This window comes from Cupressus sempervirens, chromosome 10, assembly GCF_028749045.1.
Source record: "Cupressus sempervirens isolate cs-2001-9-10 chromosome 10, ASM2874904v1, whole genome shotgun sequence".
Lineage (NCBI taxonomy): Eukaryota > Viridiplantae > Streptophyta > Pinopsida > Cupressales > Cupressaceae > Cupressus > Cupressus sempervirens.
Window position 1 is genome coordinate 57,856,797 of NC_143127.1, and position 27,991 is coordinate 57,884,787.

The following is a 27,991-nucleotide window of genomic DNA, read 5'->3' on the forward strand; positions in this document are numbered from 1 at the left end:
GATTCTAGATCCAAGCAATGTCATACTTGATGTTTAAATACAGTCGGCAAAGTGTTTGTTGAAAATTGAAATGTCTCTTGGAAATAAGTGGAGTGTCTCATAAGACTCCAAGAAAAGAACAGTGACTTCTTGCAAGCTGAAACGTGCATGCCAAGTGTTCAACAGAATTGCTTTGAGGAATAAATGATGAGTTCAGAATATTACATTCATCCAAGTGTTTGACCCAATGCCAATTTTATGAACTTGTGATTTTGTGTTGAAAATTTAGTTCAGTAGTAGTAAGGTTTCTTACAGAAACACCGTTTGAACTACCCATTCTCACACACGACAACTCTAGGGTTGTATCCAGACAAAGCCACCTTAGCTTTGTCAAACACAAAAAATCAGCCCTTCATGTTCGGGGCAGGATGCTTTTAATTATTAAGCATAAATCTTACCATTTCTCAAAAGTTCATAAATTTATATTTCATCAAAGAAAAGAGAACAAGCTAAAAACAGCATATTTTCAATTAGAATCATCTCCACAGAATGCACACCTCATCCAGGTAAGAATCTCTGCAGAAGGTGTCTTCGTTTTGCTCAATCAAAGCTGGAAGATATCAAATAGCTTTTGAAATACCTCAAGTATTTCTCATGTAAGATGCAGTAACCAAGCTTCTATTTGGAACATAAGTAATATCTAAAGAATTGAAATAAAGCAAAGATTTTATAATCATCATCCAATACTCTATATGATACTTCTCTTCATTAGTACAATGTTTTTCCATGTGTTGTATTTCTTCTTAATCATTATCCCTAATTCTTTGAAGCAGACATTGATAACTAGAAAGGGACCACTGGAACATTATCAAATATCTCTTTTCTGGGAACAGTTGATAATATAATACAGTATTCTTGCCACAAAGTAACTGTGGCAATGAGAGTTACAGAACCATTTCAAATGAGACTTTATCCAGAAGAATGAAGTTACAATTTCAAGCAAGAAATCACCTATCTTACTGATCATGTGCACTCAAGTGAGAAGTTTCTGCACGTGCTTCCTGTATTCTAGCATATAGCTCCCTCACAAATTTTGAGTTACGTCCATGTGTAACAGCTAAGATTTCTGCAGCCTTTGAGTAAAACTTAAGAGCATCCAATGAGTTCTCAAGATACCTACAAATGGATATAAATAGTCACATATAATATTAACTATTAAAATTTCTTTTAGTTCATTTTTGCTTGGAATTGTACAAAATTATATCCAAAATGGAGATACCAAAATGACGAAAGATAGGTCTGAGAACAATAGTGTAAGTTTCAACAATTAATATTATTGGCAGTATTAACCTCATCACCAACTATGAAAATTAACATTGAAAACAAGACCTTGATTGGAAACCGCATAGCTGCTTATATTTTCTAGCATGATAGTCAACCCTGAGAAATAAATTTAATCAACATTCTAATAAGTTTTATCTTGCTTAGCCAATTCAAACATAACTTAAAGCTCAAACCAAATAGCAGTAAGAATGAAAACAGAGAGAACAACAAGACAACCATAACACTCTGATTTTTATCATGGAAACCCAAATTGGGCTAAAATCACAGTGGGGCTGAAATCCACAATAAGACTAATAACTTCTTAGAAGTATAGCTTTTTATAGTATATGGAGTGCACTTCCATTCAGGTGCACTGCCTAGAGTTCACTACTCAATATAATCAGCCTTGGGTACCCACCCTAAGGAAGTCCACTGACTTACGCACACAAAACTGATTACACAACACAACGAACTACCACATATAGCATCTATGTTTGACTGCAGTTCTATGTAATTACACTTGTAGATCTGATACCCTGAGATCTTTTACATCAACAAAACTTTGTCTCTGCAGCAACACTATCTCAGATCCGATATCTCTTATACAAAAATCAGTTGTACTGCTTCATTTACACATCCAGCAGCCTTCTACACTCACTAGCAGCATTTCCCTTTCTCCCTTCATCAATTATATGGTTGCGTAAACCCTAATTCACTTTGATAGGTCCGCATAAAAATGTTCTTGGGAAAGGTAAACCGTTTTCTAATCTACTGCCTAAAATACAAATCAAATCTCCAAATAAGTGGAAGTAATAATTGATTTACCTCCTCACAGGTCGGCTCAACTGGTTTGACTAACCTTTCACCATTACAAACACTTCATTGACTTGCACAATAAGATTTCCAATCATGTCAGCCCTGTCTGACTGTTATTCATGCAAAGTGATACTCAAAAGTCTGTAACTTCTACATGCGCCAGGATATGCCAATGAAACTTTGGGATTGGCATGAATATGCCTTGATTATGCTTCCCCTGGCTGTGCACCCAATAATATTTTACTAGTAGCCTGTGCAGATCCAAATACTGGTCCGCTTTATATGCCCTGTTTCTGCCAAAACATATTCTGTCAGTTGCTCTGATTTTCTCATTGAATGCACATGTGGTAGTGACATATAAACATAATGTGGTTGTCATCAATGAAAACATTTAAGTATATGACTGTCTCTCTTGCCATCTTGCCAACAATCTCCCCCTTGGCATTGATACTTCATGAAAAATTGCCAAGTGTCTCACTTCCAACATCAAAAACTATCCGTCCCAAAATGTGGTTGCTCTTTACTAGCTCCCCCTCAGATATATCCACATATTCAAAAAAAAAATTCACTGCCTCACTCTCCCTTTGATGTCAATGGGAAACGGTGTAGCCATTGTGCCAAGAAACAAACTAAAACATGAACAAAACTGCCCATCTCCCACATACACATATATAATATATGTACATACAAGCACAAATAACTCATCACTTACATCATTGCAAAAATATCCACGTACATGGTGTTCAACAATTGCAAATCTGCGTCCCAACCCTTCCTCAGGCTGCTCAAAACTAACACATGTGCATTGAAGATGTAAGATATTGCCTTCGCTTTCACCAGGTTAACAGGTTTTGAGTGTTCTATGACTTCTTGAGATTCCTTCAAAGCACAGAAAACCGTGTGAAGTTTGAGTGTGTTTAGATTTTTAAATTCACTCACTTTGGTTGTCATTTTCTCCTTCTCCCTATAATGTCCCTTTTTGGGACATTAGGAAATGTTAAGTCAAAATCACAAAATATTAATATTGGCTTATGGGAGCTTAATGCAGATTTATAAAAGGGTTAATTAAATATTATAAAATGGGTTAATAAGAAACAAACTGGCAAGAAGACAGGGTAGAGGAAGTCAAAGAATCATGGCATTGGACATTAAAAGCAAGATAGCTGATCTCATTTGGTAACTTTGTTTTATTATGTTGGGTTTCATCTTTCTCTCTTGGAGAGTTTTTGAAAGCTACAACTTTCAGCAGGTGAGAGGACAGAAACCCTCAATCTTGGACAGTGGACGGAAACCCATTGTCAGTTGGAGACATCAAGCAGGTGTCTCATGTTGTGTTTCAAGTTCATATTTTTCATATCCAATCTTCTTGTATTTTTTGTAACTATGATTGGTCATTTTGCTAAAGAACTTCAATGAACTATTATCTGAAAATGTATTTCTGTTGGAGATTTATTGCAATAACCTTTTGAGACTTATTTTTATCTTGTTTAATGGGGTTTTGTTGGTGGAATCTGAAATATATTACATGAATTTATTTGTTTAAAAAATTTGGGATTTTATTCGAGAATTTGGGCAAATATCCTATTAGGGATATTATAGTGGTATCAAAGCACCAAACCTGCCATCCTAAATGGTATAGTCAAAGGTTTCATCAGAAACATATTTACATTAAGGTTTTCTCAGAGCTAGTATATTCAGCCTGTGAGGTTTTATCAGAGAAAAATTTCCAAAAAGAATTATGCCAGCTTGTTAGGTTTTATCATAGCAGTGTACCCTGCCAGCCTGTGAGAATTCTTGAAAGACAAATTCACAAGGCATCTATAGATCTAAAGAGCATTATATTTGATGTTGTTAAATAAAGACTATTTTATTGAGAATATTCTTGACTAGAGACTACATTCAAATATCAGTTTCATTTTTGCTACTGTGAAAAGCTCGAGTTTTGAAAGCATCGGATTAAATTTGGGGTTGCGATTATTTGGTAGCAAGAAATATTATTTGGCCTTGCAAAGAAGTCCTCGCTTAAGTACAACATTTCTATATTCAGAATGTTTTAAAAACTTCATTTATTTTAAAGTATTGCTTGACAAAAGGATTGCGGGCCTTGATATATCATTAGGAATGCATCGCCTAAGTTGAAAGCCATGATAAAATTGTTGGCAATAAGGTGTCAGCTTGGTTGATATTACAAATAACATATCTTTGTCCCCAGGGCTTGCAAGAAGAATATTAATGCCCAATCTGTAGTAGCAACTAAACCTACAAGTTTCATCACTTTTTACCATTCGAGCAGATTTTTAAACAACTCATGTTGCAGAGTTGTTCTTTTGAGAGATTTTCAAGTCACATGGGCTTTTGAGGAATATAGTCAGTGATAAAGATTGTAAGTTCCTCAATGTTTTTCGGATGGAGCTTTCTAGGTTGGCAGGCACTAAGCTAACTTCGAGTAGTAGTCACAACAACTAGGCAGACATATGATATATATTCCAAATCTAATGTATACAATCGAGACAATGTTACCTCCCTAAATACATATATAGTGCAAGCTAGTTAGTTAAAAGTACCCAAACCTAATCAGAAATAAATAACATTGCATTACCAATTAATTATTTCTTGACATGTTTGTTCCAAAACTTTTGCAAGATTACCAACTACATAGCTCCCCACTCCCACAAAAAAGGAAGTCTTCCAGACGATGAAAAAACAAAATGGGGACATATGGCATTACAAATATCTAGGAAAAAGGGTGAGAAGATGCCCCTAGATCAGTAAAGGGCGCGCAAAGAGATGCCCCAAAAGTGGAGAGCTTTTGTCCAAGGCATTGAACCTACTCTGTGTGGATCCTCAGGGCTCTCTATGCTTGCAATTCATGTTCTCGAGACCTTTATACAATCTTCACAACGTTCATCAAGTCTGTGTAAATTTTATCCAGCACAACCTTTTGTTGACCCAATTGTTGCTTCTTTGTTGCCAAGGTGGCCTTGAGAGCTAAGCACCAATCCTTCTTTGATCATATTATGGTATATAGCTCTTGTTGAGCCTCTTCGTGCTGGAGTATTGCAGAGGTCTCCTCTATCTGAGCATTCTCCAAGGAAATCATTGCCACCTTCTCATAACATGCATCCCTAAAGCATTACCCCATACCATGGAGCACAAAAATCACCCTACCATGTTCACCTACCATGATGGGGGTGTATTGAATGCTAGGCATCCTGCATCTCAAAAGTCTCAATAGCCAAGATCCAAAGCATTGTGCAAACTCCTCACAATAGCCTTCCTTACATAAATTTCAAGACTATCCCCACCTCATTGACTACTAATGGCACAAACCCAATATGTATTTGCCCAAAGAGTTTCACTATCTCTAATCAACCATGATAATATCTACTAATTCAGCTAGATATTATTGTGATAAACCAAAGGAATCATTGGGATCCCATTTGGTATGAGTACCTTGGGTACCTTTTGCTCCTCCTATCATTGAAGCTTAACTCCAACTCCTTCGTGCTTGTGTAAACTCCTCAAGACAACCTTCTTGCATAAATTTCAAGACCCTCTCCACCTCAATGACTACCAATGGCACCAAGCCAATATCTACCTACCCAAAGAGTACTACTATCTCTCAATTACACATGAAAATATCTACTAATTCAACCAAATAATGTTATAATAAATTCAAGGAATCATTCAGATCTAGCCCTAATACAAGTACCCAGAGTCTCTGTTGCTCCTCCTAGCACTAAAGATTTACCTTGGCCTTAGTCATAGCTGACTATGTGACTACCACAACCTCTTGTTCACCAAGTTGCCCAATTGATAAGGAGCTTCTAGGTCTTTGAGAAAATTAACCCTTTTTAACTAGGCTTTCTCATTGAGAAATTTAACTTCTACGGCAATGGTCTTGTAACCACAGGATTTAGAAGGAAACATGCCTCCAAGACTCCATCCTAGAAGTTCCCAATCAATTTAGAAAGGATCATTTTGTTTTCTTGGTCTATTTGCCCATACATTCCCAAACCTTACTCAAATAACTTCAATCGCACAATCAGGAGTGGAATGACTCTAGATATATCTAAACACGCTAGTTTCAACTCAACTTGCAAGGTTTTTGGGGTTAAAATTCACAAATTGTAAAGGAAGGCTAAACAAGCCTAATTGGGCAGGGCCCCAATTAGCCCTATGTTTTTAGTTTTTTGGAATTTACTCACAACCAAAGAAACGTGAATCGGAATCGGATCAGAATCGGCAAGGCCGAATCGAATCGTGAATCGGCAATGAATCGGCAATGAATCGGCGATGAATCGGCAAATTTGAAAAAACCCTTTAAATTTAAAGATTTTAACAATTTAAAACTTATTTCATGCACCCTTTATTGAATATAACTTAAGCACACTATAACATCATCAAATAGAAGTTAAAACTTAACATACATAAACATGAAACATAAAATCCATCACATACGTAACTATGTTATCTAAGATTCTAAAATGTAAATTGTAGGCTAGCTGAAGTAAATAGAAATCAAATGATCATAATGATTTAAATCATAGAATGTATGTAAGATGATCCATAAGACATCAAATCATAAATTTATGTAAGAATCTAAGATGAAGATCCATGAAAGTTTGAAACTTTGAAACATATGTCTATCAATGATTCAGTATCAATATCTGTAAACAAAATATAAAAACAAGGCTCCAGCTCAAGCCTCAGGCTCATAGTCATCATCATCCTCAACATCATCCTCAAGCTCGGCTACAGCCTCAGCCTCAGCCTCTGAGTATCCAGTCTGCCTAGTAGCAAGGCGTCTAATGTAGGTCCTAGAGGACTGTCGAGCCATATCTCCCGCATATAAGATGGGCTCACGAATGTCGCTAGGGCCTGTGTCTGTGCGTGCACGTGTGCGTCTACCAATGCCTGAAGAACGTGCTCTAGCTGCCTCAGCCTCTATATCCACCTGGTCAATCCACGCACGGTCTTCCTCAGTGAAGACTGGATCTACAACCTCTGTGAGCCACTCTGATTCTGGATCAATCTCCTCCAGAATGATCGGAGAGGAGTCAGTGCCCAAAATCTGTCTGATCCTAAGACGGAGGTTGTAATGAACGAAGACAAGATCATTCAACCTCTGCACTGTCAACCTGTTTCTCCTCTTCGAGTGGATGTGCTCGAACATGGACCAACTGCGCTCACATCCAGAAGCGCTGCTTGGCTGACTCAGAATACGAATGGCAATTTTTTGAAGTTTTGGGGTTGTGGCCCCAAACATTTGCCACCATCTATCTGAAATAAGGGAAAATAAAAATAATTAGTCTCATTTACAAATTACAAATTACAAGTTAACTCTAAAATTACATAATCAACTTTAAGTTTAGAATCTAGATTCATGAACATTGAATATATTATTTAATTTTTACCTGGCTGTATTGTTTCCCGAGCATCTATGGCTACCCTGCTAGAGAAAAGTGGCCCTTCTTTATTATTGAACTTATCAAGCTCAATAATTGCAGCACTGCTATCCTCATCAGTACTCAACCTCTGGATCACTGTATATAATCCGGTGAGAACCTCCTCATCCGCCTTGAAGTCAGGACGGAAACGAAATGCCGAATTCAAAAAGTAAGCTGCTGCATGGATGGGTCTGTGGAGCTGATTCTGCCATCTCCTATCAATGATGTCCCAAATAGGGGCATACTTCTCCTGCACTCCTGCATACTGAGCTTTAATGGCCTCCTTGGCCCTATCCATGCCCTCATATATGTAGCCCATAGAGGGCTTCTCCCCATCAGCAGTTCGTAGGAGAGATACAAGAGGCTCAGTGGCCTACATATAAAGTAAAACAAAAATTTGAGTCAAAACTTAAACATAGAATAATTCAATAATATAAGGTAAAACTAAATCATTAAACAATTAGCATAGTAAACTGTAAAATATTAAATGTTAAATTGCAATAAAATTACCTTAAGTATTTCTCTAGCAGGTTTCCAAAAACCATCATCATCAAATATGCAATCCACCACATCTATCCCTGCAGTGGTCGTAGCATAGGAAGATGAAATCCACTCCCGCCCAACAAACATGCTCCTCAAATCATCCCTTGATGTCAACAAGGACTGCAAGGTGATGAAATTCGAGGCAAACCTCGTGATCCCTGGACGAGCTAACTCTTTGTCTCCTGTGTACTTCCTCATTGTGCTAAGGACAAATGAATGATTATAAATAAACTTACATATGTTTTTTGCCCTTTCCACACATGACTTGACCCACTCAAGTTTGCCAATTTCCTCCAACATGAGGTCAAGGCAGTGTGCTGCACAAGGGGACCAAAATATGGTGGGGTGCCTCTCCATCAAAAGTTTGCCTACAACAATTTTAAGATAATTAGAAATTCAAATTTCAAACATGTTAGAACTTAGAACTTAGGAAACTTAGAAATTCTAAGTTAGAATTAGAAAAAGTTCAAAATTCAAATAAATTTATTTTCAAAACTTAAAAAGTTAAAAGTTTACCTGCAGCAACATAACTTGCTGCATTATCCGTCACCACTTGCACCACATGTTGTTCCCCCACCTCTGCTATAACTTCCTCAATAACCTCACATAAGTATGTGGCGTTTTTTACATGAGCAGAAGCATCAATGGATTTGAGGAACATGGTATATCCTACAAGTAACAAAACAACGAATTATAATTACTATTAGCAATCAACAAATCAAAATTTGAAATAGTCAATCACGATTCAAAATTATGTATGTAGGAAAGTAGAATGATCAATCACCTCCACAAGATACAAGAAAATTGAGGAGTGTTCTTCCCCTCCTATCTGTCCAACCATCAGTCATGATGGTGCAACCCTTTTCGATCCACTCCTTTCGGTTGTCCTCAAGCTCATGCCTCATATCCTCAACCATTTCCTCCAGGAGGTATCCACTCAACTCAGCCTCAGTTGGGGCTTTAAACCCCGGACCACAAATGGCAACTGCATCTATCATGTTCTGCCAATAAGGAGTCCTGTCACAAATAGATAATGATATTGATTAGAAATTTAGATGTCAAAAACTAAAATATAAAACAAGTAGATATAATTAAAGTTTTACTTTTACTTTTAACTTTAACTTTGAAGATAACAAAGAAAAAAGAATCAATTACCTGGCTGCAATAAATGGAATGTTGCAAAAGTACCAGAATTTGCAAATCTCTTTTCTGGCAGCATCATGAATCTCCTTGTTCAAACCCATGCCCTCAAGCGTGGGTTGGGAGCCAGGAGTAGTGCGGGGCACAAAGTAACTATCCATTCTGCTTTTCCGCACTCTAGGCCGCAATAGGTTGGTGTTGGACTCTGTCTCAGTATGAGACCGACTACCACTAACACTCACATGAGCACTAGCACTAGGATGAAAAGGAGGCCTAGAAGAACCCTCCCCAACACAACCTACGGATGCGGAAGCTGATGCAGATGCACTTGCAGATGTAGATGCGGTTGCGGATGTGGGAGCACGGGAGCCAATACCTCTTAACCCTTCAAGTTGCATTTTCTTAGTCAACTTGTCTTGTTCAATTTTTTCTAATGCCACTAAACAAGAGCGTTTTGCCTCAGCGGTTTGTTGAGTGCAAACTGTGACATCATGGCCAGGTATGCCAGCAATGTGGTATTTCAATCTATAGATACCTCCCGAATTTATTTTTTCTTTGCAAAATATACATTTTGTTTGATATTTGGTTCTCCCAGGAAACTCTTCATTATATTTCCAGCATTCATCTTTTTTACCCATTGTGGAAATTGGAAAATGAAAGCAAAGGGCTGCTGCAATAAAAAAATTCATGTAAAAAATCAAAGTTTGCAACTAATAAACAAAAACTACAAAACAACAAACCCTAGTTTGCAATTTAGTAAAACTAAAAATAAAAAACATTCAAGATTTGCAAATGAACACTAAAAAAATTTAACAAAAAATGCATACTACACTAACATACAAAAAAAAAACCAACACTTACCTCTTGCAAATGAGTTGAGGAGTGTTGATATTGACTCCTTAATGCTCCCAATGCAATTTATGGCCTCCCCAAATGGACTTTTGATCTCTTTGGTGCTCTTCCTTCTTGCCAGTTGGAAACCTATGGATTCTCTTTTCTCTTCTTCTCTCTCACTCTTCCTCTCTTCTACTCATACTAAGCAAATATAAGGCTCTTTAGGGTTATAACAAAGAGGAAAGTCAACTTAGAAAGCAAATAAAACATGTGTTTTTTTAAAAAAATTGAACTTTCTATCCTTGCTGCCGCGGCCGATTTCTGGCGATACCCGATGGCGATTCAGGCGATTTCTTCCATGAATCGCCGATTTTGGCGATTCAGGCGATTCATGAGAAAAAATCGCCACCAGCGATTTCCGATTCCAAAAAAATCGGGAGCCATGAATCTTATCGCGATTTCGGCGATTTCGGCGATTTCATGGCGATTTTTGGAACTATGCTCACAACTTTATCAAAAGACCCTCCAAACAAATGCCCATTCCAAGTATCCTTTAAGAAACTCTAAAGGATTTTACAAGTTTCAAGATCTCACCCTTTGCACACTGGCCTATGTTGAGAATAAAGGATCTCTGATAGATAAACAATTACAAATATTTGTATATAAATTTTGAATCAAATAAGCAGAATGAATGTACTTCTCTTTCACTGTGTTTTCAGCAAGGTTCTTAAATTCTTCCTTCTTCAGCAATGATTACTTTACTGGATCACTGTAAGACAAATGATGTAAATAATAATAGCAATGATATTCATTAATGTTGATATGATTCTGTAGGTACTTGGATGCTTGTTATTGATGCTTTCACTGCAGTCGGATGAGCACATATATATATAAAAGAAAGAGACATGACTCCGAAGAGTCATGTCTCTACGTGGCCTAAAGGCCACATAGGGACATGCCTCTTTGGAGGCATGTTTAGTTAGCAAGTAACGATTTCAACAATAGTTTGTATACTGCCCAATAACAACACAATATTAAAACAAAACCAAGGCACGGGTGTTAAATACCCGATACAGGTAAAGTAACCTTGACTCGGGCGGATATGAATAGCACTAGTCGTGAACAGTATAAAACCCGACAATAGCATCAGTCGGTGGAAATATGAAACCCGACAATGGCATCAATCACAGGTAATATGAAACCCAATAAGGCAACAATATCTGTTACAAGTAACATGAAACACGACCAATTAAGTTGGTCAATCATCATGCACATTTTCTGTCAATATTATATATGCATAACAGAGATAGATGCATATGTATATGTAAGCATAAATCAGTATGGATATATGTACGTATACATATGTCTCTGTGATGCATATCAAACAGTGATGGCATTATACCTCATTAACGTATGACAGATATCAGTGACAAAATACAAATGCTTATATCTCTGAAATGTATTTGCAAATAATAACATCATAGAAGATTCAAATTTTGCTTCTCCTGACGCTAAACATCAACAGCTTGGACCAAAACTTACCTAATTTGGCTTGTTTATGACCAAGATTCAAAGTTTCTTGCAAACAAGTGACAGAACGGATTCACTGGAAGGGTTTGACTTCATACATGGCTTCCACTGACTTCTTAGAACCTTGATCTACCATTTCCTTGAGCATTGCAATTCTAACCTGCATTTTTATCAATATTGTAATACTTTCCAACTAGTCAGGCTGATTGGCAGCTCGCCTAGGGCTTGGTGGCAAAATTCACCATTGTTAGTTTTCCATAGTCTACCAACTAGAAAAGAAAGAGCATTGCCCCTACTAATAGTTCCCCAAAGGCCATAAATTTCCCATGGTGGAAACTAGAGTTAGGGGCTCATTTTGCAATCAACCCCCCCATCCAAACAGTGACAGGGTACTCCAAAGAAAATTTTGTACAACACTCCAAACTTTACACAAACACAAATCACTATACAGAATGAAAGCACAAACATAATTCAACCTAAATGCAACAAAAAGAACTGAGAACTAATCCAATTTACAGTGGTTGCACGAATTACAATGCAACTGTGCAAGAAAATGCAAAAAACTGTTACTGATTTATATTGCCAAAATGTGCTTTTTGTCTTCCAACCTCTTATCCATCATTCATAAAGCCTTATATATGCCTCCTAGTCCTAACTCGACCAATTACAAGTATTGGTAACTATGTTTTATCAAAATGCAGAAAGTTGCAAAATGTTGCATAAGCAACAATTGCAAAGTTGCATGCAACTTTTGCACAGATCTTCAAATCTATCAACTTTTTGATGCAGAACGGTGACATTTGTTTCATAAACACCTCCAAACTCTTACCATGATGTTATACCCCTTGCTACATCAAATTACATGTTTGACCTTAAATGACAACTTTGTCAATTTTTGGCACACTTAGCAATATCTTGCCAATGTGAACCCAACCATAACTTGAAGACAACAAACTATCACAAACCACCTAGTGGGCTATCAAACACCCTTATTACGTGCTTTGATCCATACAAGGGTCTTCAAACCAAAATTTGAGAAGATGTTGCTTGGAGCTTCATCAACCAACTATTGACCCATGCTTCGCGTTGTTGGGACAATGTAGCCATCATGGCATCTATAAATATGGCAATGGCACTTGGAAAGATTAAGACGAACTATGATATGCTTTCAAAACATGAAACCAGTTGGTATGAGAGACATCCCTTTGAAACCACAAAGCCTGAGCCTGATGAAATGAAGGCAAAAATGATGAAGACGATGAAGCAAGGATGGTGTCAACAATTTACAGTTGTGCTGCTCTTAGGAACCATTAAGTCCTTTAAATATTTTGTGTACTACCAAGGAAGGTAGTATCATATAGTCAGGAGGATTGTAATCCTTTGTCAACCATCTCTAGTCCTCCTCTATGCAATGAATAAATGAGCAAATTAAGATATATTTTAAGAATGTATATGGTATGCACTACCATCGTTATTATTATTTCATGTATGCAATTTATCAAATACACAAGAAAACATTTAGCAGCATTGCTTTAAAAGAAATCATGATAGCATTGAGTGATTCATACCCTTGGATCCCAACAAAGGAAAGAAGAGGCCACAGGATGGTTAAGAGCAAGTGATGAGGTGGTCTTTAAGGATTAGAAAACAAAGATAGAGGAGAAGATTACAAGAAACATTTGAGCAAAATCTAGTTAGAAGTTAGACGCTTCCCAACAAGAGGCCATTCTTGATAAGGAAGTACAAGTTGAAGTGTTACCCTAAGTTGTAGTCAAAATAAAAGGAAACCTTGGCAAGGCAGGTACAAATCGCACACAATGAATGGGAGGATATTATCAGTCAACTCCTAGATGAAACATATTCTGACCTTGTTTAACCAAGTAGACAACTCACTCATATAGTCAACATTAGACAAGTACAAAAAGGGAAATCTTGAACTAAAAGACTTATTCCACTACATTGAGAATCTATCCATCTCAAGAGAAACAACATTTAAAGGATCCAAACTGAAGATCCCCAAATGGAAGGAGCATAGGAATGAGTCAAATTCTGAAAGTACCCAAGGTATCGGGGACACTAGAGGTGGACATGTAGAGTATGCACACTTGGCTGAAAGTGCACGAAACGATTTGGAACATGCTGGTCAGAACAGTTCACCCAAGTCTAAAGTACAACAGAGCAAGAAAGTGAGAAAGACGGTGACTCCTCTGACAAGTCCAAATGCAAATAGGAAAAAACTATCAAACTTCACTAGGAACGGGTCATAAGATCTTACTAGCCATTGCAAGACGTGCAAGACTATCTAGGTAGCAAGGTCAAGAGGATAAGGACTATTTGTGTCCGTAACGCTATAAGATATAGCCACTAAATGGTTCACAGAATTAGATGCTTCTTCCATGGACTGTTGAGACTCGTTAAAGGTGTTTGAAATTAAGTTTAAACTGCTACTCAACAAGAATGAAATTTTCATTAACATTTACAACACCAAACAAGTGAAATATGAGAACCTACGAGCTTACAACCATAGGCTCAAGGAATTGTTGGTAAAATTAGAGAATCAACCCACCAATGAGTTGAAGAAGAGGTGGTTCATTGAGGGACCAATTCCCTCGTTATGCAAAAAGATGAAAGTGATGTCACCATCTTTGTATGTCGATGCATACGATTGGGTGATGGACATCAAGAGTGAAAACAAGACATCCTCTTGAGGGAAGGGGCAAACAGGGGATGAGGAAGGCACTGAGGATAGTAACGATGATGGATTTACAATAGTACAAGTGCTATAGCGCAATACGATGAGAATGATGGAAGAATTGAATCAAAAAAAGGAACAATGAATATTTTTGAATTCTAATGGGAAAGTGAGATGCTGAGAGGGGGCTGAATCAGGATCTCCAAAAACTTTTACTACTTCAAAACATTAACCATGCTAAACATAATTCCCCATACATCTCATTAACCTTAACCTTGTAGGTAATCAATCATGCAATATCATGTAATAATAGATCTAACATCCACTAACATAATCAAAACTGTTAGAGTAGGGTTGTCGTTGAAACAAAAGATGGATATGTCAATGCCTAATAGAACCACTCAACTTATAGTACACAGGAGGCAGTTAAGCCCTTGTCCCGAATCCCAAGGGGAGCACTAAACAAATTTCTAACAATCTCCCACTTAGCGTTACCTAAGGGTCTAAGGATTCGAACCTATGACCAAACTCTGATACCACTTGTTAGAGTGGGGTTATGTTGCACCAAAAGATCGATTTGTCAATGCCGATACAACCACTCAATTTATAGTACACAGGAGGCAGTTAAGCCCTTCTCACAAATCCCAAGGGCAGTGCTGAACAAATTTCTAACACAAAACACATAAGCAAGTAAACAACACTTGACACAAGATTTGGTAACACAGAAACCCTCCAATATGAAGGTAAACCTACGGTGGGGATGGCACCCACAAAAGCTTCACTACTACAGTAATAAAGTACTTGTTAGGGGTACAATTTTATCACTTATGATGGTCTACCCTATGAGGGGTCTTTTCTACTAAAAGCATATAAGACTATTAAGTCTAGCTTTACAAAAGGATTTAAACTTCACAACTAAGTGAGTATTTTGTTAGGAGATTTACAATAGATCTGTTAGGACCACTCTGTTAAGAGATTCACCTGATACACTGGCTAGAATGTAATAGTACCATGATCACTTAGTCTACATTGATTTCCTGATAACGGATCTTCTCTGTCCAATATTCGATCACCATCACCTCAATGTGACTGTTCTGCAATATATTCTCACTATACTGCTCAATCGCCTTAGTCCTTCAACGCTTAATACTTACTAATTCTCCATCATCTTTGTACACATGCATACCTCCAACTCACAACTACTTATTCAACCTAGAAACCTTGCTTATATAACCATCTTACGACTCTTCTAGAACCAAAACAACGATTGTCATTCATCCTTTTTGCCGCTTCAGCTTTCTTATTTTTTGATTGGTTCTTTACATTCCATAGGGATTAGTGATACGGAATTACACGTGTAATCACCTCCTTTATATTCACCTCAATCGTAGAAACACATTTCATGCTCGGTAAAATGGCTTACATAAGGTTTTGTGCCATTCCAAACTTATATACACACTACATAACTCGGCACATATAACCTCTGATGCTCGGTCATGCTTGATTCTCCTTGTTGATCCTCGGCATATACTACCCTCGGCTTAAACTGTCTCCTCTCTGAATTACTCGGCTCATGTGACACTCAACTTATATCATGTGTTACCTTTTGGATAGCTCGGCAACAACTAAATGCTCGATGACTATTATGTGCTCGACACATATTGAACTTGTGCACTTTTACTCTTTGTAGCTCAGCCTTTATTGTGCCTTGGTCGTAGTGTTGACCGATCAACTCTGCCTTCTAAATGATTAAGTGTTTTGCACTAATAGACAATACCAAGATTGCCTTTAGGGTCAAAAATCTCCCCCTTTGGCATTAGTAGCAAAAACACTTATCATGATAAAACATCGAACATACCAAAATCTTCAAAACATTTAGCTCCCCCTTAGGATGTGCTCCATACCTGTAGCTCGATCATGCAGTACGTTGTAACTTATATTTTCATAATCTTTTCCAAAATCTTTTTGTTAAACATCAAAGCAATGAACTCTCCTTATTACTCCAATTCCATTCCCCCCTTGTACTTGATCAAAAGCATTTCCCCCTTGTTTTTGTCACTTATGCCGAATAGTGACCTTTTAACTTATGACTGAGGACTATACCAAATGCATCCAAAAATGGTTGATGTAATCTTAAGATAATAGCCAATATGTTGTCTCGATTGGCTTTGAGTGTCTCAAGAACTCATCTCTCAATCTCTAATTTTGCTGCTAAGTCCACCATATTGTCAGCTATACACAAATTTTGACTTTGAATGAGGTCCTTGGAAATCTATAGATGCCTTTGCATCACCTCCAAATGAGGTGATAACAATGCTTGAATAGATGTGACCTTTGATCTTATCCTGCATTCCTCATGCAACTATCTTGATTGCTTGCCTTGCAAAAATCTAATCTTAGAAAAATATACTAAACTGGAATTTGGGTCCATGTCCAGATCCTTACCGCTCTTCTGTAGATCGGCATCAATTTTGTCCATCTTTTCCTCGATGTCTTTGGTGAATGTGGGGACAGCACATAATTTAGTAAACAATGTGTACACATTATGTACCAACTTTTCTAAATCAGTAACAAGAGTGGAGAGTTCAACTTTTTTTAGTGCAATCTCAGTTGCTAGTTTCTCCATCACTCTGTTCTCAAACTTTCTCTCTGACCTTTGCATCAATTTTTCTCATGTCTATGTCGGGGTCATTAAGTTTCTCAACAATCTTAACCAATTGTTCTATAATGGGGGCCTTTCATCTAAGTAGTCTACATCAACAGTCTCAAAAAATATATCTTTAATATCTAAGTACCTATCTTTGTTGATGCTCTCTCCTCAACTCCTCTTGCTTGGCCTTTCTATCTAACAAATCACTAAGTGTCCTCATTCGTTCAACAGTTAAATTAGATGTGTCCCAATTAGAATCACGATCTCTTCATCAAGAGTAATTGGTTTACCCTTCATAGTCAGTGGAGACTACTTCATCTTTCTCTTCAAATTGTTTCCCTTGGAATCTAGGGTGTTGCAACTCAGCATAGTTTGTTGTAGTCCTTCTATGTGGACTTCCAAATTCTGCATAAGTGTCTCCTCTTTGGTTTCCTCGGCCTTCAAAGGTTCTACATCTTTGTTTGTCTTCTCTGGCTTGTTCTCCTCAAATTAAGAGTAATTGGTTTACCCTTCATAGTCAGTGGAGACTACTTCATCTTTCTCTTCAAATTCTTTCCCTTGGAATCTGGGGTGCTACAACTCAGCATAGTTTGTTGTAGTCCTTCTGTGTGGACTTCCAAATTCTGCATAAGTGTCTCCTCTTTGGTTTCCTCGGCCTTCAAAGGTTCTGCATCTTTGTTTGTCTTCTCTGGTTTGTTCTCCTCAAATTAATTCTTCTTTTCCTTGTCATCTGCAGTTTTGAGTTCACTAGTGGAACTCTGTTGTCCAGCACCTTTATCTCCATCATTTAGAGGTCCTGAGGCAATTGGTCTATCATGAGTAGCAAACTGATATGCTTTGTCATCTTGGCTCTTTTCATTCTTCTCACCATCTTTATTAACATTATTACTGCCCTCTTTGGCATCATCCTTCTACTCTTGCCCTTGGGTGTTATCACCTTCATTAGTCTGCTGACTCTGTTGCTCGGCTTGACTAACATTTACATCACCTTGATTAAGTGGAATATTAGAAACTGTAGAAATAACAGGTGCTGAATCTATAGATGCGTGGTCTCCTGTGTACCAATCTTTGGATAATCTTTCACTTGTTCTATCACAGGATTTGGATTCAATAAGATCTCATGAGTTGACTTGGATGGTAGAGCTTCATCCATCTTCTTTGGCATAGTCACCATATGACTTTTACCCTTGCTTTTAGGTTCAGCCATGACATTTTCTTCATGTGACACATCCTTTGCTAGGGTTAACTTTGGTTCATCTTCAATCACAACTATGTCAGTTTGACCTTCACTTTGTTGAACCATGTGTATTGTGTCTGCAAGATGTTCTGTGTCACATAGATGTCCTCTTTATTATCGAACTCTACATTTTCAGGTTCATCTTTCTCATCCTCATCTTTCTTCTCATCATTTGGCATCAGTCCATAGATTTTCTTCCATATAACTTTTTTTTCTTCCACTACATTTTCTACTTTACTTTTCAAAATAAAAAAAGCTCTTCTTTTAGGAACAAATTTGTTATTGTAGTCTCTCAAGCGTTAGAAATTTTTTTCTTGCTTAGTTTTGGCATAATATGGGCAAGTGTGCCTTCTCTAATTTGTCTCTCAGTCTGCAGTGCATACTACCATCTTTCATCTATCTTTCCATATAGTTCATCAAGTATCAAGTTACCTAATTCTAATGGTGTATACTTGAATTTTGCCATCATATCAAGAATTGTTTCTTCAACTTTAGCCGTATCTACTTCATCCAATTTATCATACTTCACAAACTTAAATCCAACCATACCTGCACTCCCCCTAATATTGTCACAAAACTCATCAATTGTCTGAGGTGGCTTATGTACTGCAGTTCTGAAGTGATTGGTGTCCTCTGACTCAGTCTTTTCTTCTTCTTCACGATCAACATCATCTTTTGGCATTATAACCTTTCTTTTCTACTTCTTTTTGGGTTTACTCGGCTTGGCCTCCTCTATGATATTTTTACTCTTTATCAATCTCTTGCATTGAACTGGCTTAGTGATTTTAGCAACTCCTTTCTGAGGCTCGGCCACTTCTACAGTAGATGCCCTTGTCATTAGCCTTGTAACTCTTTGGGTTGTAGCGGCAAGCTTTGTGACCTTCTTGCATTTGCTTCCTTGTGGCTCGACAAAAGCTAACTCTTTTCTTTTACCTTCAAACTCTTCTTCATTACCTTCCTCTTCATCACTTGACATGTCTTTACCTTTGCCCTCAATGTTCTGCAGTAGTTGTTCTTGTTTGACACATCTAAATACTTTTTCCAAAGTTTCTATTATGCCTTTCCTCTTCTTATTCATCTTGGGAACGTTTATCTGCATTGTGATTTTTACCTTGGCAGTCTCATGTCAAATGGCTCGATATCTTTACCAATAGGTTCATCCAATAGTGTTGTAATGGCTACAATAGCCTCATCAATGTTGATTTCATAGCCTAATGGCCTTAGCCAAGCTATTCTTGGCATAACTGCATACATATAAGTTTTGTCTATGTCCACTAGAAAACAAATACCATCATAATACTTGTCAACTAAGGATTTGGGGACCCTTGTCTTGTCCTTCATTTTCTACTTAAACTCCTCAAAATAACCATCCATGATTACTTCAAAATTGTTACCCAATTGATCAATAAACTCATTTATCTGTTGTGAGACAGACTTCTTGTTCCAGGTTACATCTCCTATGTTAGGGAAGAAATTTTGAACATAAAAGAAAATGCAAACAAATAGGGAGCCAAACTTACACATATTGTTCTTTACCTTTCTAATGCTCTCCAGGTTCTCAACTAATTGCTTCAGTTGTAGATCGGCAAGGTCATAACTATGATCCGTTTTCACTATCTTCCATGCAACATCCATAGCTATACAAGGAACACTATCCAGTCAGCTAGAGTGGTAGAACTTATGTGCAATAACCCTAATAGAAAAATCAATCTCTACATCTTTAATGGCTGAAATTGACATTCCGGGTTTGTTCAATTTTGCCAACGTATTAGCCTCAATAACCTCTTCGCTCTGCCATCAAATGGTTTTGACCTTGTCTGTAACAGGATAGCCAATGATATGGTGCATGATCGGCCTAGTAACCTCAATTGGTTCTCCTTCCAACCATAACTTCACATCACGGACTCCACTCGACACAATCTTTATCCAATCAATCTTGAAAACTCTAAAGAAGTTCAGGGTATGTGTAAGCCATTTCTTGACAATATGCTTGTGTTCATCCTTCAGTCTTCCATCTACACACAACTTCTCATATGCATTTCTTAGTTCAAAATGCCGACCTTGTCAATCTTGCACATGTAGCATGATCTCACATCATGAATCAAAATAACTTTCGGCTGGACCAAAGATTGGGCACCAAAAGAACCTCCCTTTGCTGCAATCTCAGGGTATGCCTTAAATTTAGGTGGTTTACACACTTCATTTCTAACTCAACATTACTAACCTTTTTTGCCATAGTCTTCTCTGCAGCTAATGAACTCAATACCATAATCTCGATTAAGGTTTGATCACGCAAAACTTTGCTTTGCTCCACTTCAATATAACAGCACACAAATCTACTTCCAATGCTAACAGCACATGCTAAAATCTTCTCAGAATCATTTAACCACGCACAAAAATTTCTCAGGCTCAATTTGCTCTTCAAGGTTTGAATGCAATGTGATCAAAATGAATTATAAAATTCACTATATAGGTTGAAAATGTGAATTTAGGGCCTCATTAATGTTTTGTACCTAGAGTGGATGCATCATAGGCTATCTTGGCAACTATTGCGAAACTCAACAGTAACACTTCTCAATTTGCTCAGTCACTTATCAATTTTCAATCTTCAATACTAACACTCGGCCATTTCTGACTTTGCAGCTCGGTAACCAAACACATTCACTCAGTTGATATCGCTAGTTCTTCATACTACAAATCTATCCTTATGCATCTAATTGTATGCTCATTTGGACTTACATGCTTTCAATGTTAGTAACTGATCTATAATTTGACAATTTGAAATGCAGTGCCATACTTCTTTATTTTAAAATGTGGTGCTAAAATCACCTAATCCATTGGATTGGGTACAACTACTTCATTTGAATTGTTGCTTCCTTCAGATTTCTTCTTCCATGTTTGATTCATCTAGCTTCATACTTCTTCAGTGCTAACTTTTACTTTTCCTTTGTTCTCTTCATCATTGGGTGTTGGTGCTCAGTTCCTACAATCTCTTCTTAGGTGACCAACCTTCTGACAGTGAAAGCGTACCATACCAAAGATCTTTCAATTTCCATATCTTCCTCTAAAATGTGTTCTTGCACAATTTGTTGCAATATGTCCATTCCTGCCACATAACTGACAAGTGACCCAAGTATTGTAATCCCAATTTATTGCATTACCTTGCCTAGGTGTAGTGCCTTGTCCTTTAGGTGTCCAAATGTGTCTTGCATTAGATCTACAACCTCGTGCCTTGTGACCGTACTTTTGACATGTATGGCAATAACCTTCAAATCTAGATATTACTAGTGTCTTACTGATCTTTGATCTACACTCATATAATTGGTGTCCATACTTGTTGCAATTAAAGCAATAACCATCAAATTTAGGTTTAGGATTGGACTTACCAATTTTGCTCTTGCAAACATTTGTCGTATGAACTGGCTTTCCACAGTGATAGCATGTAGACTTATTGTTCTTTGGTTTCACATTCGTTTGTTCTCCATGCTTTGATGACTCACCTTGCTCGGCAGATGATATGACTTGGTGTAACCTAATCCAATAATATCATGAGGTCTTCTTTGTGCTTTTAACCATAGTTGGCATAATCGCCGAATAATCGGCGAGTTTTTACTAATCGCCGAGTTTTTGGGACTAGCGAGTTTTTCTCAGATTTAATCGCCGACTAATCGCCGAGTTTTTGCAAAAAATCGGCGAGTTTTTCAGAAAAACTCTTTTTTAAATTTTTTTTTTTTTTTCTTTTTTTTTTTTTTTTTTAATTTTTTTTTTTTTTTTTTGGTTAAAAAAAAAAAGGCAAAAAGCCTATATATGTTATGTAAGATAGAGAGTTACAATATGCTAGTAGAGCTAGGAAGAGGAAAATGTGATTGTAATGATGTTTTTACTTCTAGTTTGACACAAATTATTTACTATTATGCTTCCCACCATCAGCATTCAGCATGAGAATGTGATTTTGTACCCACTATGCATTTATATATATCTAAACTCCTGCTTCTTTCTTTTGTGTTCTCTATAATGAACTCATTACATGCATCTTCTCATTGAAATTTGCAAAAAAATGTATTTTGAATTAAATTTTAGCGGTTTTTTTAGGTTCCCGAGTTTTCCCGAGTTTTTTTTTAAAATGGCCGAGTTTTTCCCGATTAAACTTTTGGGGGGCTCGGCGAGTTTTTGGATTTGGCGAGTTTTCCAACTATGCTTTTAACTGTGCATCAAGTATTCTCATGCTTTCTTTAGATCTCTTCATTCTTCCATTGATCTCTTTTTAAGATCTCAATTCATTTTTCAATTGATTATTTTCTGATCTCAAGTTTGCAATCTCTTCCACCTTCCTAGCAATTTCATGATTGGCACTTAATAACTAATTGACCATGTCAAATTGATTTTGTGTCAGTCTTTGTATTTTAATGATTCTTTCATCAAGTCTTATAGCCATTTGCCTCTTATCTTCATCAGTCATTGCCTTATCATCTTCAGTTTTTCTCTTTTGTCCCAAGGCTTTACATAGTCTTACTGAGTGCATTTCATGTTCTCTCTTTAGCGCTCTTACTTCTTCATTCAAATTGTTGTTCTTTTCCAATAGATCTTCTATTACTACAGCAGATTCACTAGATCTGTCTTCATTACATAAGTCTTCAATGCTTTCTTCCTAGTTTTGTGTGTCATTTTGCTAGATTGTCAACACCTTCCTTCTTTTCAAGGATTTCCCCAGTTCCTCCTTTGCAGCATTAACTTGTTCTAATGCAATCTGCAAATCAAGCTTTTGATTTTCAATCACCTCTGCCAGTTTGCAGGCTTCCATCTCCAAGACCTTTGACTCTCAAGTGGTTAGACTTCTTATATAGAAATCTAAGCTATGATACCAATTGTTGGAATTCTAATGGGAAAGTGAGATGCCAAGGGGGCTATGAAATATGTGAAACAAGATATCCAAAAACTTTTACTAATTCAAAACCATGCTAAACATAATTCACCATACACCTTATTAACCTTAACCTTGTATGTAATCAATCATGCAATATCATGTAACAACAGATCTAACATCTACTAACATGATCAAAACACATAAGCAAGTAAACAACACTTGACACAAGATTTGGTAACGCAGAAACCATCCAATGTGAAGGTAAAACTACGATAGTGATGGCACCCACAAAATCTTCACTACTGCAGTAACAAAGTACATGTTAGGGCTACAATTTGATCACTTATGATGATCCACCTTGTGAGGGGTCTTCTCTACTAAAAGCATATAAGACTGTTAAGTCTAGCTTTACAAAAGGATTTAAACTTCACAACTAAGTGAGTATTCTATTAGGAGATTTACAATAGATTTGTTAGGACCACTCTGTGAAGAGATTCACCTGATACACTGGATAGAATGTAATAGTACCATGATCCTTTAGTCTACACTAATTTCCTGATAACGGATCTTCTCTCTCCAATATTTGATCACCTCAATGTGACTATTTTGCAATATCTACTCACTACACTGCTCGGTCGCCTTAGTCCTGATGGAACCCTGATTTATAAAATCAAGACTTCCATTTTGAGTATCACTTTTTTTGTCATTTTGTTGTTGATATTTGTTGATCAATTTTTGTTGGATAGGATTTTTTTATTTTGTTGGGTGGATATTTTGCAACCGATAGTTTTGGGTAAAAATCAAGTCGCAAAATAGGATGACCAGCCATAGTGTGTGAGGCAGTCTCTCCTACCTTAAAGGGAAGGCTCCCCCTTCTCATCATTCCTTGGATCAACTCAAAGTAAGCAAGAAGTCGAGAGATTTTATAAACAAGGTGTTACTAATATCCTTTCTTCTTAACTTTAAAGAAAAGATCCACTTTCTCGTAGAGCGAATAATGGGCGAGGTGAATCTCTAACTACACTCCTATCAAGAGCTGAAAATAGTGATATCGATAAACTTTAACTAACTCAAAGGTTAGCCAAAATGTACCAGTTTGGCTTTAAGTCCTGTCGTACTTATATATGGTAAAAGCTTTACAATTAGGGCACAAAGCCTCCTAAAAGTAAGAAAAATTTAACTATTTTGCAAATTAAGACGAAAATACAACCTATAGACAAAGCTTCTAGCTATGGATTTTCACAATTGTTCCTAGTCAAAGCTCGGGCTTTAATTGTTTCTTAACTCTTTCCTATGCTCTTTTATTGAACACACAATAATAACATGAATCAAGAAAATAGGTACAAATTGTAGTCAAAGCTTCTAATTTGCACTATCACAATTGCTTCTAGTCAAAGCTTCGAATCCAATTGCTTATTTTATTCACTTTCTCCCAAATTCGTACTACACAATCAAAGTTATGCTTGCACAAATGTGGCAGAGCTTTCTTGTATACAACAAAAGATAATTTTTACAATGAGGGGGCACTCCTTTATATAGGCATAGGAGTTGAGAAAAAGGTGGAGGAAAAAGTGGGAGCAACTCAACCAACTTTGACCTAGTCTAACTACAGGAGAAAAAATAGGGTTACATGCAACTTGCATTACATCTTTTACATACACATGTAACTCGCATTACATGTAATTACACATCTTCATGCAATGCATTCTCTCCAACTACAAACATGAAAGAAGAAGAAAAAAGACGGAAGAGAAGGAAACAATCCTAAAGGGCCTTGTACTTGACGATGCAATCCCAGATGATAACATGATTGGGAGTCCCTATAACTTGTACTGTTGCATTCACGTTGATAACCATGGTCTTGCATCTTTTGATAACCTCTGACTGTGATGAATTGTCCATTGTCATGTGGAAACTTGATGTGATCCAGCGTTTCTCTTTCAAGTTGTTGAGAATTCTCCTTTGTAGATTGGCACATTTTGGATTCTCTGACACTTTGAAAACCTTTGACGATGTCCAGATGTAAACTCGAAATAACTTTCCATCAGCATCTCTAACCTTTTTTTTTCTTGTTTCTTTTTGGCTTTTTCCATGCGCTTGGCGCATGGAAATGCATGCAAATGGAGATTGCTGATTTTCAAAATGTGGACTTAGGCTTTCAAGATTTCCTTGCACAGAAAATGGATTACATGTAAATGCAACATGTAACAGAAGGTGGAGGGTGAAATGAGATGCAAGTGCGAGTGAAAGATACACGTTACGTGTATATGTGGATGAAGGCTAAGATGGAAAGCATGGAAAGATGCGGAAACATGTATTTCCTCATGGAGGTGCGAATGCATATGGACGGTCAAAAAGGACATCTTTTTTACTTTTCAAAAAGTGACTTTTAGTCAAAATCGAACCTTTGAGATGCAATTACACGTAAGACATTTCATGTAATCGTGTCGTGCGAATGGAAGCGAAAGGTGAGATGGGTGAAAACGAAAGTGGAAAATGGGATTACATGCATATGCAGATGATGAATGGGATGAAAAACATGTAATCGCATTTTATTGAGTGAGAGATGAAGTGTTGTGACATGGAAATGGAAAGTGGAGTGAAGTGAAACGTGCTCAAGTTCTTGGGAAAGAACTTGCAATTTCTTCCAAATGGAGAAAAAACCGAAATGCAAACAAGCAAAACACAAAAACAAGCACAAAAATAAACACATGCCTTTGGCAAAAGACTCAGACATGTCAACAAAGAAGCCACTTCAACATGCAAATTCAAATTTGGAGTTCGAGGAAATTCCAAAAGTGTGAAAATGAGAGTTTTCATCCTTTTTAAAGGCAAAATGCACTTTTCATGGCATATATATGTACAAATGGGCAATTTCAAGCTAAAATATGCATGGAAATAGCAAGATAAGCACAAATTAAATAGCAAGAAAGAAAGAGTCCACTTGTATGAAGATTAAGTGCCAAAAATGAAGGAGAAAGAGCCAAAATAGCAAGTTTTATACACTTAAGACCAATTCTCCCTTAAATTCGAATTTTCAAACAACCTTTTGACTTTTTCCGCACTTGCATGTAATGGACATTCAATGGTTGAATTTGACATGAGAAGGCCAAAAATGTGGTCTCTAATGACAATATTATGCATTTAAAACTCAAAAAAACATCCCTCTTGATCAAAGGTATGGGCTGGAAATGCATTTTTTTGAGTTTTTTGAACAAAAATATGACTCTTTTATGCAAAAATCTGGGCCGTTTTTGCAAAAACGTGGCCAAAAAATGCATGTTTTTGAGTCATTTTTCACTTGTGAATGCAAAAATGACTTCCCCAAATGCATATACATGGATCAAAATGCATAAAAGTGGATTAAAACCTCATTTTTTTGGACATTTTAAGCAAAAACGTGATTCATCATGAAAGCTTCAAAAATGTTTTTGAGGCAAATGAATCCATTTTAGAAGCAAGGAAACTCATTAACATGTAAAAAAGTTTCAAATGGAAAAAATCCCATGCAAATCCATTGAGTAAAACTCAAGTTATGAGCAAAAATGAAGAAATTTTGAAGTTTTTTTTCAAAAACGTGCCCTAGATTTGGACTCCCAAAACGTTTTTCAGCTCATGGAACTCATTTTTGATGGAAGCAAAATGATCACCAAACAAAAAAGTTTCAAATGCAAAAGATTTCGTTCAAATCCATGAAGAAAATCTTGAGTTATGGCCAAAATCGGATTCTTGGGGAGCAAGAACACATTTTCTTTTCAAAATAAGACATTTTCATGACCATTGCATATTTTAAAACATGTTTTAATGTAAAATCGGACCTTTTCAAGTCAATTACATGTTTTAAAATGTGTCTTTATGCAAAATTGCACTTTTTGAAACTCATTGCATATTTTAAAATGTGTAAGACTCCAAAATCGGACCTTTTGGAGTCACTTAGATATTTTACAAACATGTCTCACCTTTTTGATGCACAAGCACAAAAACTCAACTTTTTGTGTCATTGCATTAAAAAGGTCCACTTTCACAAGCTTTTGATGTAATGGCATGAAAAGTATCCTCAAAGTGAGTTTTTATATGCAATAACATGAAAAGTTTTCATTTTTCATAGATTTTTACATGCATTTGCACATAAAAAGTCCACTTTGAGGCTTTTAAGTTATGTATTTCACTTAAATTTATAAAAATGTTATCAATATGGGTCAAAAATAATATTTATGTATCATATTATTCAATATAACACATAAATATTAGTTTAAAGTGACATTTAAATAAGTAATTGATTTTAAAATCAAAAATTAAAAATGTAACTATATAGTTCTATAGTCACTTTAAGTGAAAGATTAAAAAGTAACTCAACTTAAAATTATAACATAAAGTGCACTATAGTCACTTTAAGTTATAATTTAAATGATAAAATAACTTAAAAACATAACAAAAAGTGAGTAAAATGTTGTATTTTCAAAAAGTGAATGTCAAAATGAAAATATAACATCATTTTTTTAATTTGTGCTATTGCATCTAAAATGTCCACTTTTGAGGCACTAAAATGACCATATCTCTTGACTGAAAACTTCGATTGACCTCTAGGTTAGACCAGATCGAAGGGAAAAACGAAAGGCATGACATGAGCAAATCCAAAGGACTAAAAACAAGCAAACGCAAACTCAAAAGCAAAGAACGGACTGTGAAGGCTTCAAAAATCAAGCAAAGGGTCGACAAAAAGCAAAACAAAAACGACTTGACAAAGGCCTTCAGTAAAATGATTCATTCTATCAATTGATACTGATTGGTTGATCAATACTACCAATTAAATAACGAACTAAACTCAGAGAAATGCCAAACTAAGCTTGAAAAAGTTTCGTATTGTTACCTACATTTTGTGGTGACAAAATGTAGGACAACACATTTGCACAAGATAATGATTGAATTCTAC

At 36.6% G+C, this 27,991-nt stretch overlaps 2 protein-coding genes across 3 annotated transcripts in view; both read right to left on the reverse strand.

Annotated features, from left to right (window-relative positions):
* Positions 1-687: 687 nt before the first annotated feature.
* The window catches only part of SDG37 (SET domain group 37), a 162,013-nt gene continuing 134,709 nt past the window's right edge, over positions 688-27,991 (reverse strand). For both annotated transcript variants that reach the window (XM_089807856.1, XM_089807857.1), the window contains exon 14: positions 688-1,155. In XM_089807856.1, the coding sequence (XP_089663982.1) occupies positions 996-1,155 (160 nt within the window). In that variant the 3' untranslated portion in view covers positions 688-995. The remainder of the gene's footprint in view (positions 1,156-27,991) is intronic.
* On the reverse strand, positions 6,630-10,051 carry LOC149532545 (uncharacterized). Its single transcript, XM_089807855.1, has 6 exons — positions 9,267-10,051; positions 8,896-9,128; positions 8,628-8,780; positions 8,079-8,479; positions 7,536-7,941; positions 6,630-7,401 (listed from the first exon to the last, which is right to left on the reverse strand). Exons 1-6 carry the CDS (start codon positions 9,938-9,940, stop codon positions 6,821-6,823), a joined length of 2,448 nt encoding a protein of 815 aa, XP_089663981.1. The 5' UTR covers positions 9,941-10,051; the 3' UTR covers positions 6,630-6,820.